This window comes from Cricetulus griseus, chromosome 3 (assembly GCF_003668045.3).
Source record: "Cricetulus griseus strain 17A/GY chromosome 3, alternate assembly CriGri-PICRH-1.0, whole genome shotgun sequence".
NCBI lineage: Eukaryota > Metazoa > Chordata > Mammalia > Rodentia > Cricetidae > Cricetulus > Cricetulus griseus.
Window position 1 is genome coordinate 55,178,023 of NC_048596.1, and position 16,020 is coordinate 55,194,042.

Genomic DNA, 16,020 nt, shown 5'->3' on the forward strand with positions numbered 1-16,020 from the left:
GTGGCCACTCAAGAGGGTGTGTGACATGTATGTGGGTGTCAGAGGACGAGGTGTCCTCTGCACCATCCACCTTGCTTTCTTGAAACAGGATATCTCACTGGCCTGGAACTCATCAAGAAGGGTAGACCTGCTGGCCAGCATATCCTGGAGACCTGCCATCTCTCCAATGTGCTGGGATCACAGCTACATGCCACCATAGCCAGCATCTCTTACATGGGTCCAGGAGGCAAAACTCTGGTCCTCATGCTTGCACCACAAGCACTTTATCAATTTTTCTATCACTCTAGCCCTTGGGTTTTGTTGTTTATAAATCATGGCTTAGGGTGGAAACCATAGCCCAATGCTTCCCCCAGTCATTGACACTAATCAACACATGACTGAAGATGTGTCTGTCATCCCCCTGACTTCAACTACAGCACCTCTGGTGACAAAGATAACACGCTCTCTCCTCTGTCCCCCACAAGCTGAGTCCAGAACTTGGCACTTCCGAAGCACCACACAAGCCAAAGTGAAAGAGGCAATAGCAAGTGTTGGGAAGGATCAGGGAAACTGGGGTGCTCTAGCTTGATGGTGTGAGCACTGCCTGATGAGTCCAGTGTCCCCTAGAACAAGTGGCCACACGACCCCAAAAGCCAGCTCATAGGTACTACTCAAGAAAATGAGTGCTAGGCGGTGGTGGTGCACACCTTTAATCCCAGCACTCGGGAGGCTGAGCAGGTGGTTCTCTGTGAATTCGAGGCCAGCCTGGTCTCCAGAGTGAGTTCCAGGACAGCCAGAGCTACACAGAGAAACCCTGTCTTTTTTGTTTTTGTTTTTGTTTTTCAAGACAGGGTTTCTCTGTGTAGCTTTGGAGCCTATCGAAACCCTGTCTTGAAAGACAAAAAAGAAAAGCAAGTTTAAGGGAAAATAAGGAAAAGAAAAGAAAAGAAAGTTTAAGGGCCGGCCTGAGTTGCATAATGGGACCCTATCTTAAAAATGGCATCCCCATACAACGGTAAAAAATACATGTGCCTTTTTTTTTTTTCCAAGACAGACTTTCTCTGAGTAGCCCTGGCTGTCCTAGAACTTGCTCTGTAGACCAGACTGGCCTCAAACTCCCAGAGATCCACCTGCCTCTACTTCCCAAGTGCCGGGATTAAAGATGTGTGCCGCCACTGCCCGGCTTCTTTTTCGAAGCTGACTCTCATGTAACCCAGGCTGCACCTGAATTCCCTATGTAGTGGAGGATGACCTTGAACTTGTGAACCTTCCACTTTCACCTCCACCTCCAGAATGCTAGGATTACAAGCAGGAGCCATCATGCCTGGTTTATATGGTGCTGGAGACTGAGTTCAGGCCAGCTTTGTGCATGCCAAACACTCTACCAACTGACCTACATCTCCAGCCCCATGCAATGAAGTATTTTTCAGCCATAAGTAGTTTTAAAGTATTGACACATACCCAAATGTAGATGAATTTTGGGAAATCCTGTGCTAAGTGAAAGGAGCCAGAAAGACAAAGATGAATAATGTCTGAGTCCTTTCACGGGGCTCATCAGAAAAGCGAACCCTCGGTACCCTGGTGATGCGGAGTCACTGATAAGGGGCACAGGGTTTCTTTTGGGGCTTAATGACAACATTCTGGACTTGGACAGTGGTGACAATTGCTCAATGATGAATATATTAAAACCCACAGACCTTCCATTATATAAGGGTAAATTTTACATAAATCAAGGCTGTATATACCTTTAAATAGCCCTAGAAACAGGTGTGCATTGACACACAGTCTGGAGGTTGGGGATGGACAGGGAGCTACTTGGCTTATTGAACTATAAAGGATATGCTTCTGGGGCACACAGCAGGAGGCCCCGGGTGACCCCTCCCTCCCTCCCTCCTTCCATCCCTGCCTACTTCCCTTCCTCCTTAACTTCTTCCCAGGGTTGCATGGAAGATGAAATGAGATCATTTCTATGAAAGCTCTTAGTAAGCGGCTCCGTGCTGGACAGATGTTCCTCCAGCTGTGAGCCAGGGATGAGAGCCCAGCTCTGGCACCACCTCCTCCACTTGCTCCCAGCCCCACAAAGCTGAGGACTCAAGGGAGGGGAGTACTTCCAAGCATGAGCCTTGGCTGCCAGTTTTCTCCTGACTGCGATAATTTTGGTCCCTCCAAGTTCTAGGTGGATGGTTCTGCACCTCTACTTTCCTTATGGTTCTGACCCACTGAGAGCCTCCATCAAGGGACCCTGAGAGGAACTGGCTAGAGTCCTGGGCATGCCAGCGGGCCAACTCTCCTATATGTTCTTTTCTGTTCATCTGTGCCCTCAAATCTGGTATGTAAAGGGCAAAGGACACAGGTTCAGAAAATGGCTTGGAGACTCCACACTGGAGGCATAGAATGTTTTCCCTCAACCTTGCTGAGTTTGGTGGAAACGAGCCAGGATAGTTAGACCCTCAAAATAAATAGATGAAAACACATTTCAAAAACTACAAAAAGCTGCTGGGCATTGGTGGCGCACACCTTTAATCCCAGCACTCGGGAGGCAGAGGCAGGCGGATCTCTGTGAGTTTGAGGCCAGCCTGGTCTCCAGAGCGAGTGCCAGGATAGGCTCCAAAGCTACACAGAGAAACCCTGTCTCGAAAAACCAAAAAAAAAAAAAAAAAAAGAAAAGAAAGAAAAGAAAAGAAAAACCACTACAAAAAGAATTGCAGGCAGATCTCTGTGAGTTTGAGACCAGCCTGGTCTACAAGACCTAGTTCCAGGACAGGTTCCAAAGCTACACAGAGAAACCCTGTCTTGAAAAAACAAACAAACAAAAACAACCGAACAAAAACATAGCAGTAAGGCATGGGAGAAACTTGGAAGAAAAGTCAGGCGGCGGCTTACAGTCTTACAGTTCCACTGACCAGCATCTCTCACAGGCAGAAACTCAAGTGCAGAGAGGTGATGAGGAGTGAAAAAGCCACCACGGGCATCCAGAGGGGAACCAGCAAAAGAAATACATGGTAGGAAATGAACAAAGTTGAGTTTGTCCGAAAATTCCTCTGGGCTGCTGAGGTTTGAACTCAGTCAGCTTCCCAGGCTTGGGAGATGCTCAGTCTGTCGGCTGCTTGCCTTGCAAACACAAGAACCTGACTTGGATCCCTAGGACCACATTAAAACAAAACAAACAAACAACAAAAGCAGAATGTGTGATGGAGAAAGGATGGTCCTTGGGCTTACTGGCCAACCAGCCTACCCTGCTCCAGGCCAGTGAGAGACCTGTTCTCCTGCTCAGAAAAGGTAAGGCAGGAATGACACTCAAGATTGTCCTCCATACTACATACACACTCATACACCACACATACACACACACCACAAGCCATACACTCACATACCATATACACACATATACACAACACACATATAGCATACACACCACGCATACACACACATACACACACATCACGTACACATATACACAAATGCTTACAACACAAATATACACACACCACACCTGCATATGCACACACACATATGCATGCACACAAAAAATTGTTTCAGCTTTAAGCAGACAGGGAGGGAGGGAGAGCAAAACCCCTTCCACCATTTGCTGTTCCAAGTTTGCCTCAGTTTTGCTTTTTTTTTTTTTTTTTTTTGCTTTATTACTATGGTATGAGTGTGTATACAAGCTACAGGGGCTGTAAGGATTAGAGGACAACTCTTGGGAGTCTGTTCTCTTGTTTTCACTGTGGATTCCAGGAGTTGAACTCAGGCCATCAGACTGGGTGGCATTTCACTGAGTTTTCTCACTGACTCTGATTTATTATCTTTCCAAAGATTTTATTTTATATTTACTTGTGTGTGTGTGTGTGTGTGTGTGTGTGTGTGTGTGTGTGTGTGTGTAGATTATGTGCATGTGTGTGCGGGTGACCTCAGAAGCCACAGGCGTTGGAGCTGTAGTTAGAGGTGGTTGAGTGCTGCGTGGCATGGGTGCTAGGATCTGAACCCTCTGTAAGAGCCGTATATGCTTAACCACTAAGCCAGCTCTCCAGCCCTCTAATTCGCTGAGAGCTGCGGGTCTCTACACACTGAGTGCTGGGATTAAAGGCGTGTGCCACCCTGCCTGGCAACCTTGCCTTCTTACAATGAACATTTATTGAGCATCTAAGTGCTGTTGGCTGGAGACCTTCGTGCCTGCAAGGTACTGTCCAGGCCCCTGAGGACACGAGGGACCGTGTGTTTTTGGCGTGTTAAGGCGCGAGGCTTAGCATGCGTGCCTCTTGCAAAGCCCCAGTATAGACAGTACTGCAGATGTACAGGTGGGTCTGGTGCTCTCTGCCCCACCTCCCCTAGCCTTTGCCTGGAGCCTAATGTGCTGAGCACGGTGACTTGGCATATTCCTGGGGCAGGGCTCGAGGTCTGAGGAGGCGGAGCTGCGCTGTAAATATAAGGCCCGAGTCACCTCCTCTCATGCTGCTGAAGTTGCACCGCACTGCATCGCCCAAAAGTAAGTAGGAGCTGGGCGGTGAGGACGGGGCCTGGGCAGAGTTGACACCCCACCCCCACCCCCGCCATGAGGTCTTTCTTCATCGTGCTTTCTGTGTGTTTATCTCTTCTAGTGCCGCCTTACACCATCGTCTACTTCCCCTCTCGAGGTGTGGCCTCAGCGCTTTCAAGATGAAGGGCACAAATTGTAGTCCTCAGGATCGCTCCTGTGGCTCCTGTGGAGCCGGAGGGGCGTGGCAAAGGCCGTGCTGGGGTGGGACCGAGACCTGGGGCGGGACTACAGTTGTGATTGGTGGGAACAGAACTGCCCTCTCGGGCACCTTAGGTGGAGGGACTTTGTTACTCTTCCTTTCCTGGGCCATTGTGGAGCTGTGTCCCGCTCTCCTAGGTATTGGTAGGGCGTGGCCTCTACTCCGTGTCTCCCCTCCCAACGTTTTAGTTTGGTCCTTTTGTAAGCTTTCCATTCTTCCAAACTCTCCCAGGTCTCTGTTCAGTTCCCCAATCTCTGTCCCGTACCCTAATACAGGGCGCTGCGAGGTTATGCGCATGCTGCTAGCCGACCAGGGCCAGAGCTGGAAGGAGGAGGTGGTGACCTTGGATGCCTGGGAGCAGGGTACACTCAAGGCTTCTTGTGTGAGTGACTACACTAAAGTGGGGATGGCACTGGGGCGCAGCCTTAGGGTCCTGTGACTAGGGTTGGGGGCAGCCCATTGAGCACCCCTTACAGAGCTGTCTTCTCCCAGCTGTTTGGGCAGCTCCCCAAGTTCCAGGATGGAGACATCACCCTGTACCAATCTAATGCCATCCTGCGGCACCTGGGCCGCTCCTTCGGTGAGTCCTGAAGTACAACCCTGAAAGACACCTGACAGATGTCCTGCAAAATGTCCTACAGCAACCAATCTCTCACCTGGATAGAGGGCAAGCAGGTTACCCTAGAGGCAGGCTGCAGGCTCAGGTTCCAAGAGGCTCCCAGGTGTGGTGCTGGTCTGTCTGTGCACAGTGGGGGCTGTGAATTTCCAGTAAACTTGCATTATTTGTTCTAAATGACATCTCATAAGGGGCCACCAGTTTCTATGTGTGACAATGGAACAGGACTAGAGACTTCCCAGTAGACCTCACTGCCCATTTCTTCCTAACCTGGCCATACCCCAGTCAGGGAAACCCATAGTCACAGTGACGAGGCCTCAGCCTGTTTGGATGATGTCAGGAAGGTGGCAGAGGCAACTATTCTCTGTGGGCCTGGTTGGGAAAGGGGTGCCCGGAGTTCCATAAAGACATAATAACCTGAGGATGGATGGGTAGTGGGAGCAGTTCAGGCCAACTCCTCTTTTACAGGACCTAGAGAGCAGACCACGGCCTTGGGCTGGGGCCTGTCATCTTCTCATCTGCCTTGTGCATCTCACAATGTATGTGGATAGCAGCCTTCACACCCCGGTCTGTCTAGGTCCCTAGACAGCTTGTTCCAAGGGAGGGACAAAACAGAGTTTTTGACTTCCTTTGGTGTGGCAGATCCAGTGACAGGTGTGGCCCAGAAAGCAGGCCCAGGCTTCAGTTGGCTGTGGCCCTGGGGGATGGTAGACTCTTCCCTTGTGAAGGTGGCATGGCTGAGGTAGGCAGGACAGGGAAGATCTTCAATGCAAAGTAGACCCAGGCTTTGGTGTGAGCGGGTATTTAGGGACTAGCACAGAACACGAGTATGCTGCCTGCTTCCTGACCCAGGGCTCTACGGCAAAGACCAGAAAGAGGCAGCGCTGGTGGACATGGTGAACGACGGGCTGGAAGACCTCATCAGGCACCTTGGCCAGCAGCTTCTCCGAAACTATGTATGTAGGGACTGCAGGCTTGTGCAAAGCAGGGTGGTCAGGAAACGGAACTCACTTTTGTCAGTCTGGCTGCACATTCTCACCTGGGGTCATTTCTGTCCACAGGAGGAGGGCAAGGTCCAGTATCTGAAGGAACTTCCAAGACACCTGAAGCCATTTGAAACTCTGCTGGCCCAGAACAAGGGTGGCCAGTCCTTCATTGTGGGTGACCAGGTGAGCACTGGGTCAGGCCCTTCCCACTCTACTCAGATCCTTTCTCAGATCTGAGGCCAAGTTCCCTGATGCAGAAATGGAGGCAGGAAGCATCCAGTGTTTGGCTCCATGGAGTTTCTCTCCTGCCCATAGATCTCCTTTGCGGACTACCGACTGCTAGACTTGCTTCTGAACCACGAGCGTCTGTTCCCTGGCTACTTGAATGACTTTCCCATGCTCTCAGCCTATGTGACACGCCTCAGAGCCCGACCCAAGCTCAAAGCCTTCCTGGATTCCCCTGAGCATGTGAACCGCCCCATTTCTGCTCGCCTAAAGATATGAGCCCACCTGCTTCGCCCAATCCCTCCCCCTCATGGATCAATAAAAACGAGGGCAGGAGCCGGGCTGGGCTGTGGTGGCATACGACAAACACCCCCTTAATCCCAACACTCAGGAGGCAGAGGCAGGCAGATCTCTGAATTCGGTGTTCTACAGAGGGAATTACAGGACATTCAGGGCTACACAGAGAAATTCTGTCTCGAAAAATTTAAAAAAAAGAAAGAAAGAAGGGGGGCTGGAGAGATGGCTTAGCGATTAAGATCACTGACTGTTCTTCCAGAGGTCCTGAGTTCAATTCCCAGCAACCACATCGTGGCTCTCAACCACCCTGAATGAGATCTGGTGCCCTCTGCTGGCATGCAGGCACAAGACTGTATACAAAATAAATAAAATCTTAAAAAAAAAAAAAAAGAAAAGAAAAAAAGAAAAGAAAAAAGGAAGGGAGGGAGGAATACAATAGGGGTAGGGGGTGAGGGCCTCTGCAGGGTTGATACTAATTCACTCTTGCAATAATATCAGGCCCAGAGCTGCCAGGGAAGAAGGCCTTTGGGGCTCTAAATGCCCAGGTCCCACTAGAGGGCTCCCTATTGGGGGGTGTCTGTCCTTCAATTCAATCTCAGAGCTCCTTCATCCAAGTAAAAGAAAACATAGCCCTAAGGGTATCAGCTAGTTGCTGCCCCATTTGGTGAACTTGTTCTGGGCAGACACCCTCAGGAGTGACACCGATACCTGGGTGTGTCACATGTGCACTCTGAGGACAGTTGGATTCTTCTGTCCCAATATACAGGCAATGAGCAGGTCTCCAAGGGTCCCAAGGCAGGATGAGGGCTCCCAGCTGATTTGAAAGTGGGAACATTTGGAAACTGGAGGCTGGATCTGTGCTCTAGCTGGGGAGGTGGAACAGACTTTTGAACACAAGTGAAAAGCACTGGCCAGTTGCTGCTTGGGATGGAGCAGAAAGGGTAGATCCAAGGGGACTGGCCTCATTCTACCAAAAGGTTTGCCCTTTTATAGCCCTTCCAGGATTGAGAGGGCTCAGGGCTCAGGGCTCAGCCTGATGATCAGGTCTCCAACCTGACATCAGGGAGTAGGTTTAACCGAGGGGTCAGGGCTCACCATGAAGAGCAGGTCTTAGGACTGGAATCAGGATCCAGCTCAGGGATCAGGGCTTAGTCCAGGGATTAGAGTTCAGACCTGGGATCGGGGCTTAGCTCAGGCAGGGATGAGGGTTCAGTCCTGGGATCAGAGCTTAGCCCTGAGTGGCACTTCTCAGCTACATTATAAAGTCAGGAAATCTATGGGAATTTTCCACCATCTCTCCCAGTGTTGCTTCTACAGCAACTGTTATTTGCCTCTAGTTTGTCCTGAAGACTCTCCATACCCCGAGAGGACTCTGACTACATACACATCAGGACTACAAACACATCAGGCTGCTCTTACCTGTGTGTGGGCCCTTGGAAATGTAGCTGACCCTCTCTGGGAATGTTCTTTCTCACACTGAGGCCAAAGTTAGAATTTGCACCCAGGCAGGTGGATACTAAGCCTGCATTCTTCTCCAAACAGCCCCAGAAACTACTTTTGCATGTTCTCTGGACAAGTGCAGTGGCTATTTAAAACATGCCTGGTAGTTACATATCAAATATTCAGGCTGAAGTCAAGTGATAGAAATTTCAGGTCATGTCCAAACTCTGTCAGCCTGGGTGTTTGCCTCTGGGCTAGGAAGGCTACACACCAATCAGTTCTCTAAACCTGAGGGATGAAGTCAGGGTGAGCTCCAGCCACAAGTCTCTTCTCACACTACCCGTGGACATTCCAATCCCCCTGTCTAGCGCAGCTCACCCCCACCCCTGAACTCTGAACACTCCCCTGTCAGCTTTGGACAGAGGCTGCTTCAAATGCCTGCGTGGTTATTTTCTGCCACAAGACAGAGATGTGGTCCTGGACCCATGGGCACAAGCTTTATTGTTTCCATTTAGTTTATTTTCTGTCCTGACCCTGTTTCTTGTAAGAGCAGGAGAAAATGACAGGAAGACTTTTGCCTCTGGGACTGCTTTGACCTTAAAAGTATGGCGACCACCTGAGGTAGTAGCCTCTCCAAGGTTCAGGTGCAGGAGGTTGGGGCCTTCCCACAGATCTGCCTCTGCTGTTTTTGTGGAAAGTTACCATTTTGCAAGTTAGAAGCAGTTGCTTTTTCCTGCTGTTCCAAAAATAGGGCGACCACGACCTTCGGCTCATAAACTCAGCCAAGGCAACAGTTGCATACACATTTGGGATGGCTGCCCAGTTCCGAGCTGGCAAGCGCCCGGGCACCTCTTCCTTCCTGCTCCAGTATCTTCTCCAGTGACAGACCTTGCTCTCTAGATGCAAGATTAACATGTGAACTGAGACTGGCCAATCACAGAGCCCCAGCTCTGACTGTAGGCATGGGTGCAGAGGTTAGCTCCCAAGGAACAGAATGGGGCCAATCTGAGTCATCTCTGACAGACTACCCCACTTTGCTGACATAGTTGGTCAAAAGACAGGAGCACCATCACCGTGTCCCTTATTTCACCCTCCTCTGCAGCAGAGCCTCTTCTGAGAGAGGCAGCCTCCTCTGAGGTGGCTGGGGTTTGATTCTGGTCACTTAAATATACATCTCTCTTCTCTCCTCCTCTTCTTCTTCCTCTGGCACTGCCTCTCCTCTCTTCACCATCAGAGCAGGATGGGAAAGACTTTAGGTTCTTGGTTCCAGGCTTGAGACTCCAACTTCACTGCATCCTTCTCCTGGTTGGTTGTGTGAGCTACAAACACTTCCCTTTGAAAGTACAACCTTTGCCTGGTGGTGTTGTTGCACACCTTTAATCCCAGCACTCAGGAAGCAGAATCAGGCAGATCTTTGTGAGTTGAAGGCCATCCTGGTCTACAGAGTGAGTTCCAGGACAGCTAGGGCTACACAGAGAAACCCAGAACCCATATAAAAACTGAGTATGGCAGCCATTTGCTTGAAGTCCCAGCAATCGTGGGTCCCTGGAGTTCACTGGCCTATTTAAAAAAGAAGAAGAATGTAAACCCATCATAGCTGAAGAAAGTGTGTTTGTGTGTGTGTGTGTGTGTGTATGTGTGTGTGTGTGTGTGTGTGTGTGTATGTGTGTGTGTGTGTGTGTGTGTGTGTGCGTGCGCGCGCGTGTGTGTGTGTGTGTGTGTGTGTGTGTGTGCTGGGGATGGAACCCAGGGTCTTACAATGCTCAGAAAGTACTGTGCTACTGAGTCAAGATTGTGGATCTTGTATTGTGACTTCACAAAATCAGAGACACCCCAGGAGCTGACCCAGGAGCAGACAGACAAAATGTCACTGGAAAGACCTGCTTGTGGCATGGTGTCCCCCACCTGCTTCCACTTGATCTCGTAAACAATGAGTGGACAATGAACAGCCACAAGAGGGAGAAAGTATTCCTTCTTAATGACACTGGCACTCTTTTCACTTTCTGCATAGTGATCACTAGAAGTCATTGTCAATTGCAAGTCAGAATTTCCACACCATACCATGGGGTCAGGCTGTGTGTTGAAAAGTGTTGATACAGGATCTACCTATATAGCCCAGGCTGGCCTTGAACTCCTCATAGATGGTGGGAAAACGTGGAATCCTTTACCTCTGGCACTGTAAGCCCTAGAACTTGCCTCCTCAGAAGGGGATGTTCAGAAGACACCTCTGTAGTGAGAAATCCATATGTGTCTGTTTAAGGGGTATCAAGGATTTACTAAGATATGAAAAAGGGGAAAATACAGTCACAAATACAGGATATGGTAAATCCAGTTGCAGAGTCATTGGAAAGCTGGGATTGATGACTTCATGCTGCCTGACCTGGTCTTCACCACCCAAGAGAGTGTGAGTCCCTTCCCCTTTCCTTTTAAGAGGTCAGGCAGATAAGAAGCTCTGCCTCTATCAGGCCAGGTAGCTCAACGTCATGGGTGGAGTGAATATCCACTACACTTTCCCTTTTGGTCTAAATAAGAAGGTTATAAACCTAATACAAAACTATATACAATTAGAACAATTATCAAGTATAGTCCAGGAGAAAGAAAGGGCAATAACATAAACAAAAATGTAACTACCACCAACAAGAACAACATCAAGTAAGAAACACACACTAGATGTACAGATCATAGGTAAACGGCAAATTGTAGACATTACTCCAATAGCTGTCCTACCCTGAAGACTGAATCTAGTACCTGATATGCTCTTAGTTAAGATATGAGAGAATAGTAACTGTGACTATCTAGTCTTCAGTCCCATCAAGACCTGCCTGAGATGGAAAATAATATTACCTGAGAAAGCAGGAAGTGCAAGCAAGCGACTTCCAAAAGATGCAAGAAATGGCAGAAATAGCTGGCTACCAGCTAGACTAGTTAATACAGTTTTCCTTGTTATCAAATTCAGAAAAGAAACTTACATAAAGAGATGTAAAGTGCATAGGTTGAGAGATATAAAAACTTCAACACGAGTGGATACTGAGTCCCAGTATGTAGCAAGCTTTTTCTTTTGGGCCATCAACCAGCTCCCAAATCATGACAGGGAGACTTCTTATTCTTGATGAATACTTGGGCTTATCTTTTGCTTGTCCCACTAACTCTTATAACTTAACCTATTTCTTTTCATCTACATTTTGCCTAAGGGCCTTTTACATTTCTTTCTTTCTATATATCTTACTTTCCTGCTGAGTCCATGTCTAGCTGGAGGCTGCCTGGCTTCTGGCTCTGGGCGTGTCCCTCTCTTTCTTTCCCATTCTCTCTCTAGCCTAGATTTCTCCTACTTATTCTCTCTGCTGCCAGCCCTGCCTATCCCTCTCCTGCCTTGCTATTGGCTGTTCAGCTTTTTATTAGCCCAGTCAGGTGCCTTAGGCAGGCAAGGGGAAACAAATGCAACACATCTTTATGAAATTAAACAAATGCAGCAGAAACAAAAGTAACACACCTTTACATTGTTTACAAAGGCAGCAGAAACAAATGCAACACACCTTCACATAGTTAAAGTAACATGCTGAAGCAGAAACAACACACCTTCGCCTGGTTAGAATATTATTCCACACCACAGGGCATACACCTGTCATCCCAGTGCTGGGAAGGCAGGGCCTGGAGGATCCTTGGAGCTTGGGGGTCACCTAGGCATTGAATCAGTAAGCTCCAGGTTCATGGAGAGTTCTGCCTAAAAAAAAAAAAAAAAAAAGGTGGAAAACAACAGAGGAGGTACCCTGCATTAACTCGCTGCCTCCACACACAAGCCTGTGCACACGCATTGATGTGTATATGTGCATATAACACACACACACACACACACACACACACACACACACACACACACACACACACAAAATTAGAAAAGTTTAGCAGGGGCTTTCTCAGCCTCTGAAGAGAAAACTTTTTGTAGGCTTCTTTGATTTTGATTTGTAAGGTTTTACTTCTTAAAAATAAAAGGGCTTCCAAGCCCAGCACAGTGACACTTGCTTGTAATATTAGCAGTAGACAGGTTGATTCAGGAGGATTATGAGTTTGAGGCCAGCTTGGGCTATATAAAGAGTTCAAGGACAACTTAGATTAAACAAGACCTCCAAAAAAAAAAAAAGAACAAAAGAAAGAAAGAAACAAAGAAGCAAAGAAGAAAAGTGCACACACACACACACACACACACAAAACCAAAAAACAAAATATTACAGAAAGAGCCAGGTGGTAGTGGCACACAACTTTAATCCCAGCACTCAGGAGGCAGAAAAGTGGATCTCTGTGAGTTCAAGACCAGCCTGGTCTACAGAGTGAGTTCCAGGACAGCCAGGGCCACAAAGAGAAAAACCATAATAATAATAATAGTAACAAATAAAGTATGAGGGTGAATCCTAGCTAAGCCATGCATTAGGAAAATGCCATAATGACAAATACTCTGATTTTTAAGGAGCCGATATGACACAGTAGGGAATGGTTCTGATGAGCATTTGTCTTTGGCATTTGAAGACGATGTATTGTATGCCAGGCACTGTGTTGAGTATTTTAGGTATGTTGTCTCATGTAGGCATGTAGTTCAAGATCACAGGCCATAGGCAAGCCCAGTGCCCGCTTTCTTACCTATATTCCCCCACTTTTAGCCTTCCTTCTCTTCCCCTTTCTCCCTTTCCCTCTGTCTCCCTCCCCCCTCCCCTTTTCTCCTTTTATTTTTTTAAAAAATGTGAGACTATCAGTGGAGCCCAGGGCCTCATGCATACTAGGTAAATACTCTCCTACAGGCTGATATATCAGTGCCAAGACAGAAAGTGGGTGTCTTCTACCTTTCTACCCTGTGGTCAAAAAGGAATGGTCCATCCCAGCACTCGGGAGGCAGAGGCAGGCGGATCTCTGTGATTTCGAGGCCAGCCTGGTCTACAGAGTGAGTGCCAGAATAGGCTCCAAAGCTACACAGAGAAACCCTGTCTTGAAAAAAAAAAAGAAAAAAAAATTAGAATAAAAAAAGGAGTGGTACAGCAGGCAGTAGAGGGGTGTTTGGCACCAGATCTGAGGGATTTCACTTCTCACTACCAGATGGCCAACACCAGCTGTAGGCTCAGTTTAACTCCATTCCAACACTCAGCTGCCCCAAGCCAGGGAAGACTTAGTCTCATCCACCACCCACACTTCAGACCCCATCTACCAGTCATAAGCCTTGAGCCTCCTGTCTTTTTATTTATTTATTGACAGAGTCTCATTATGTGGCCCTGACTGACTTAGAAGTCACTATGTAGATCAGGCTAGCCTCAAACTAAAAGAGACCCACCTGCCTCTGTTCTCTCCAGTAGTGGGATTAAAAAGCAAGCTTAGACCTCCTGTACCCTGACAAATTTACTACAAAACTGGAGGCAGGGGACCAGCAAACTCCTCGGCAGGTTCATTAATTTGCTGAAATGACTCGAGAAACTCGGGCAAAATTTCACTCACATTATGTAGTTGCCTAAAAAGACATGACTCGGAAAAAGCCGGATGAAGCACTCACTGCAAAGGACAAGCTGTGGGAGGGACAGAGTGACATGGAATGCTCACGCCCTCTCCTGGGCAGAATGCAGGAAAGCACTTTGGGGACCTAGACTTTATTTGTCACTTGCAGTTGTGACCATGAGAGCCTGCGCGATGCAAAACTCAAAAATAGAAACATGTTGGTAAAATATTAACATTCTTTAAAAAAAAAAAATCAGGAAAGCAGGTGAAACGAAACAGCCCTGTCTTAGCCTCTGTACGCCAGCGCCCCTGGTGGCAAACACTTTAACTCTTAGATCTGGGTTTCCAGTGGTTTACTCTTCGTTTTTGTTTGTTGAAAAGTGATTTACTCTTTATTACTGTTGTTTTCTAACCTGTCAGCTTGGATCAGTCTCTACTGATTTGCTTCATAAATGAGAAGTGTCTTCACCCCTTTTGCCACTCTCCCCTAGGGAGTACACACTATTGTCTGTTCCTCTATTTTGGAAATAAGATTATAGTAACCACATTGCCCTCTTTATATAGAGTCTTGCTTCCTCAACTGGAAAACAACAACAACAAAGCACCTCCAGGACAGCCAGGGCCACAAAGAGAAACCCTGTCTCAAACAACAATAATAACAAGAAACCCTCTTTTCAGCTTCCATTCCCTAACTTTTGTTATTGATGTCTTTACAAAGTCAAGGTTGATGATGGTGGTCGTCTAGTCTATCACTACAATTCGGATTCTATGCTATGGTGAATCTCACACAGTGCCAGTCACGGAGGAGACACCAGTGTTCACTGCCATCATTGCACAGCTTTTCACCCCCCTGAGCCCCCCCCCCCCCCCCCGTCCTTTCCTCCTCACCTCTAAACTGTGCCCTTGGAGGTGTCAGGTGAGAGAATCTGGAAGAATGTGGAATGCTTCCGTATCTAGACTTCTACAAGTCTAACTTTCGCAGAATAAGAACTGAGGACCTTGGGCTATCAAGATGGCTCAGTGAGGAAAGGTACTTGCCACCAAGCCTGACGACATGAGTTCTATCCCTGGGTCTCACATGGTGGCATGAGAAAACCAACCTAGCAGATTGTCCTCTCACCTCCACACATGCTGTGGTGAGAGTGTCCACACACACACACACACACACACACACACACACACACACACACAGACACAAACACACCAGAAAAAGGTTTAAAAAGTGCTGAGAAGCTTGTTGAGTCCACAGGTACCCTCTGCTTCCTGGGAGGCCTTCATGACTTCAGCACATTGTCTGGCAGTGGGATCTGCTCTGATTCTTCAAGGGAGAGAATAGCTTACTCTGAGGGACCATGTTCTATGAAAATGTGAGTGTTCAGCCACCCCAGTAGAGTTCTCTTTGTGGCCTGGAGCAGTGAAGTAGGGTCCTCAGCTGCCTGACCACTCTCTGAGCCTATGGTAGGGATATCCATATGGCTTGCACCCTGGCCTGGACCCTGAAGTCAGTTCAGGGATATTGGGAGGTGACAGGCATTGCTATGGGGCACTCCAAAGCCACCGTCCTGGTGAAACAAATGATACTGAAAGTTACTCACGATTCAGTGTCTCAGAAGACTGGAGTTTCTACATGGAGTCACCATGGTTTTTATATAGGGCAGACAGCAATTGTTACTCCCTGGGACCAGCACAATAGCAGTGGGGCCCGTTGTCCCTGCTGCAAACAGATAACCAAGTAAAAGACAAGCATGACCAGGATCCAACCAAATTTTCTAGAGGCAGGTGATGGCCAAAGTCCACCACATGGCAGCCATCATTTTCTGTTTTTTTGTTTTTGTTTTTGTTTTTTTTTTTTTTTTTGTGTGTGTGTGTGTTTGTGTTTGTGTGTGTGTGTGTGTTTCGAGACAGGGTTTCTCTGTGGCTTTGGAAGCTATCCTGGAACTAGCTCTTGTAGACCAGGCTGGCCTCGAACTCACAGAGATCCGCCTGCTTCTGCCTTCCAAGTGCTGGGATTAAAGGCATGTGCCACCAACGCCTGGCTCGGCAGCCATCATTTTCTATGGTGACCTAGCACACACTAACCTCAACTCCAGTAGAAAGCTGCAGAGAGAAGTGGGATTTTAGGGGAAAATGGAGTAAACAAAACAGGAGCTAGAGAGATGGCGCAGGGGTCAAAAGCACTGGCTGCTCCTTCAGACAACCTGGGTTGAGTTCCCAGCACTCCCATGGTGGTTCACAACCATCTACAATCCCAGTTCCAGGGGATCTGGTG

General features: G+C 48.0%; 1 protein-coding gene and 1 long non-coding RNA gene across 4 annotated transcripts; one reads left to right on the plus strand and one right to left on the minus strand.

Annotated features, from left to right (window-relative positions):
• Nucleotides 1–4,375: 4,375 nt before the first annotated feature.
• On the plus strand, nt 4,376–6,883 carry LOC100757534 (glutathione S-transferase P 2). 2 transcript variants are annotated; one of them, XM_027408737.2, is made up of 7 exons: nt 4,376–4,465; nt 4,578–4,613; nt 4,991–5,097; nt 5,208–5,295; nt 6,184–6,287; nt 6,393–6,500; nt 6,633–6,883. In XM_027408737.2, the coding sequence occupies exons 1-7, from the start codon at nt 4,429–4,431 to the stop codon at nt 6,819–6,821; spliced, it is 669 nt and encodes a 222-aa protein (XP_027264538.1). In that variant the 5' UTR covers nt 4,376–4,428; the 3' UTR covers nt 6,822–6,883. The 2 variants fall into 2 exon arrangements, with proteins under 2 accessions (XP_027264538.1, XP_027264537.1); XM_027408736.2 differs by lacking the exons at nt 4,376–4,465; nt 4,578–4,613 and adding an exon at nt 4,750–4,852.
• Nucleotides 6,884–8,749: 1,866 nt separating this feature from the next.
• LOC103160217 lies at nt 8,750–15,459 on the minus strand. 2 transcript variants are annotated; one of them, XR_004769058.1, is made up of 3 exons: nt 15,347–15,459; nt 11,856–12,000; nt 8,750–9,839 (listed from the first exon to the last, which is right to left on the minus strand). It is a non-coding gene; the product is annotated as an uncharacterized LOC103160217 (long non-coding RNA). The 2 variants fall into 2 exon arrangements; XR_003483990.2 differs by lacking the exon at nt 15,347–15,459 and adding an exon at nt 13,755–13,827.
• Between the last annotated feature and the right edge of the window lie 561 nt (nt 15,460–16,020).

Bases quoted from the DNA above. Each gene is read 5' to 3' on its own strand.
- LOC100757534 (XM_027408737.2), top strand. From the start codon at position 4,429: ATGCTGCTGAAGTTGCACCGCACTGCATCGCCCAAAA. The intron at 4,614-4,990 runs GTGTGGCCTCAG...ACCCTAATACAG, and splicing joins CGTCTACTTCCCCTCTCGAG to GGCGCTGCGAGGTTATGCGC. The intron at 6,288-6,392 runs GTATGTAGGGAC...TTCTGTCCACAG, and splicing joins AGCAGCTTCTCCGAAACTAT to GAGGAGGGCAAGGTCCAGTA.